This window comes from Pyxicephalus adspersus, chromosome 7 (assembly GCF_032062135.1).
Source record: "Pyxicephalus adspersus chromosome 7, UCB_Pads_2.0, whole genome shotgun sequence".
NCBI lineage: Eukaryota > Metazoa > Chordata > Amphibia > Anura > Pyxicephalidae > Pyxicephalus > Pyxicephalus adspersus.
This window is the reverse complement of record NC_092864.1, coordinates 9,996,104-9,999,619: the sequence shown is the minus strand read 5'-3', so window position 1 is coordinate 9,999,619 and position 3,516 is coordinate 9,996,104. Positions and strand designations below refer to the sequence as shown.

At 38.4% G+C, this 3,516-nt stretch overlaps 1 protein-coding gene across 1 annotated transcript in view; it reads left to right on the top strand.

The window, feature by feature from the left end:
- AXIN1 (axin 1) overlaps positions 1-3,516 on the top strand; it is a gene marked incomplete in the record, with an annotated part of 37,573 nt that overhangs the window by 25,946 nt on the left and 8,111 nt on the right. The window contains 2 exon segments of the mRNA XM_072417417.1: positions 1,952-2,089; positions 3,449-3,516. Coding sequence (XP_072273518.1) covers positions 1,952-2,089; positions 3,449-3,516 — 206 coding nt within the window.

Genomic DNA, 3,516 nt, shown 5'->3' with positions numbered 1-3,516 from the left:
ATGTTTTTTGAATGTGGGCGGAAACCCAGGGATAATACCCAGAGACATGGTGGGAAACTGCAAACTCCATGCAGATAATGTCCTGGCCAAGATTCAAACCTGGGACCTAGCACTGCAAAGGCCAGAGTGCTAACCACTGAGCCACCATGCTTCTGTATGTAATCGGGATACTATCGGAATAAAAAACAAAACTCATTTTTCCCAGTTATCATTCACTGTAATAAAGATAATTTTATAATTTTGTCTGTGCTGCTGCTGGAGGGTTCCCCAACTTCTATCAGATCAAACAGAACTGAAAGGGAGGGTGACTGCTGAATAGCAGGATTGCCAAGAACCTCCCAGGATACTGTGACGGGGGGCTTTTGCGCTCTGTGGCGATCAAGACAGAAAGGGGACGGGCTGCACTTTTTTTGTTTTATGTAAAGTAAAACTTTTGAGTTTCGGTCCGCTTTAACTATTTTGTGCAACTGAAACCATTTAGACAAGAATTATTGTCACGTGTAATGGTGATTGTTTTAGATGACTGTTTTATGAGTGACTGCTGTTACAGACACGACACCTTGACTACACTTGAGCAGTGTTCTCTATTCTGTGTAGATAAGGGGAAGTAAAAACGATTGGGATGCCAGGATTACAATAGTCCTAGTTAGAAGCCATTTATTAGTAATCTGGCACAGCGGATCACTAAACGACGTCATAAGACACCTGTACTGTAGCTAGATTTTCACGCGAGACGATAGTCTCCAGCAACAACAATCTAGTGCCTGTTAAGAACTTAAGTCATAGGTCAGCAAGTCTGAACCAGGAAAAAAATTCATCTTCTTTGATGCAGTATTAGATTTCCTGGCTTTGCCTTTACATAAACCATGCTGTTAAATAGCAGGATGGAGCGGATGGGTTCAGCATAGACACCCAGCGTGTCAGGTTCTTCTCTGAATATTACACGCTACATGTATAGTGTATAGCTATATGTATAGTGGCTACATTTAATTATTTTACTGGTTCCTGAAACAATATCCTGTTTTTTAATTACACCAGAGTTGTGCTTCAATATGTCTAAGAACATTCAGGTTGTGTCAATATTTTTTCACAGCGCATATTACATCTAGACTGCTTCGTTTTTCATGTGGTTATGAAAGAGGTCTTTTGTTTCCCTCTTCTCTAATTCTCAGCTATCATGTGTTTGCCCCGGGGGGACCCTGCTTAAGATTTCTTTTTTGAAAGTGTAAGCGTTGAGACCAACATATTTTTAAATTTCATTGTTCCTTTTGCAATTTTTGCAAAATTGTGTGTGTGTGTATATATATATATATATATATATATATATATATCATTGCAAGTATATAGGAACAATGATAATAGAAGTGTGCAACAAACTAAAGTGGGTATGGAAAATATATATATATATATATATTTTTTTTTGCTTGTTATTCTGCCTTAGGGTGGCTCTATATAAAGGAGCAGCATTGTCGCAGGGCCATAGAATACTTCCCCTTCTTCGCCATATTATAGGGGAAAGTGTTTTGCAGTCCACAAAAGAGCTACAAGCAAGTAAAGATAACAAGTGCAGCACAAAGTTATTGGGTAGTGCCATAGATAACTCTATTTTACTTTTCATTCCCCCTCTAAGCTTGCTTAATGCAGATGAGATCCTGACTTCTCTGCATAGTGATTTTGCTTGTTTAATAAATGCAAGTCTATTTAGTCTTTGCAGATTGTATACAACAAAGCGTTTTTTCAGTAAATCTCAGTGGTTGCTTTCTAGAACCCCCTGCTTTACAACAGGGTATTTATCAGTCAGTAAATAAGAATATTTAAGACTCTTAGAAAGAGTTTAATGTAGCCAGGTCATCTAAAGATGATTTGTAATCGGCTGAAATGTTTTTTTTTTTGCTTTTCCTGCTGTTCACTTACAAAAGTTCACCATCCTTTTTTTTCTTCCCCCAATTAGCGTACATATCACATGCCAAAGGATATTCACGTTGATCCTGAAAAATTTGCTGCTGAGCTAATAAGTCGCTTGGAGGGAGTTCTGAGAGACCGTGAAGCGGAACAGAAGTTGGAGGAGCGGCTAAAACGAGTGAGAGCTGTGAGTACCTGTCATTTTTTAAAAATGAGCTCCACAAATCTTTTCACAAATAAGGATTGCAAATGACAGAGGCTGAGGAGAGGACCCTGCCCAGAAGAGCTTACAATCTGAGTATAAGAGTAATGACAGTTAACATTTCGGAAACCTTTTCCAATAGCTTTACTAGCAGTCCAGTAACTTAATACAGTTGTTATAGTGGCGATACCAGCTGAGCAACTACGAATTAAACTATTTAAAAATAAAGTATATTCATTTTCTGTGGCTGCTTTTGATGTTAGAATGGTAGTGGTGCAGCTATTAGACAGGGCGAATGAAGAATACATAAAAAGTTTTGTGCTGCAACTCTGCCATCTAGTGTTTTATTTAGGTATTTTTCAATGAATGAGGCAGTGTTTTTCATTGCTACAATAACTTTAAAGAGGATGAAAGTGGAAAACCTACCCGTATGTGCCCTGTTTCCGTACTAAAAACCGCTGCTAGCCAGCTGCTTCAGCAGTGCTTTTGAACACCTTGAAAGTCACCTTCTATAGAGTTTTGGAAACCCGTTGCTTTTTATTGATTTCTGAGGTTTGTGTCACCCCCCCCGGCCTGTTTAGGAAGTGCTGGCTTTCTACAGTTTGTCATCATAACCGCTTAAGAGACCATGTTGCTCTGACTGTTGGTTAAGTAGCTCAGCTGAAAAGTGTGGGCTTTAAAGGAAGAGTTTTGCTAAGTCATTAACCTGTCATTTTCCTAGAAGAACAAATGCACTCTCAGCACTTTGTGTTCAGGATGCAGGGACAAGTGAAAATAATTAATATTGCAAAGAATTGCATTTCTTTTGAACCCAAAGTTTGCCCAATGGACACAGATGACAAAAAATAGGATTGAGGGAAGAGTAACACCTCATTGAGTATCAAAAAATTGAAACAAAGACTCTGTATTTAAAAGTATCCCTTTAATCAGGACACATTACACTGGTGAGAAATGTAGAATAATGATCAACTTAAAGGGTAAACAAGCCAAAACACCAACATTTTGTAAACTATCCAATCCAACCTGAAGTAACTGCATCTACTGTCTAAACTCTGAAAATCTATTTCTAGGTTTTACTTGACAAAATTGGAGCCACATTTAGTAAGTTTTTGGGCCTTACAACTCTCTGTGCACTTTAAGTAGGATAGACCTGGAAGCCCAGAACATTTGAGGAGTGGTTCTTGCAACTAAGGAATACTTGGTTTGTCTTGAAAAACATATAATCTGAGACAGCTGCATATCATACACACTTGGATGAAATATTGTTTAAATGGAGCCAATTTATTGGTGTAGAATTATTGTATTGCAAGCAGTAACTTTTTTTTTTTATCTCTGCCTCCAAAGGAAGAAGAAGGTGATGATGCCGATGTCTCATCTGCGCCTTCCATGGTTAGCCACAAGTTGCCTTCAAG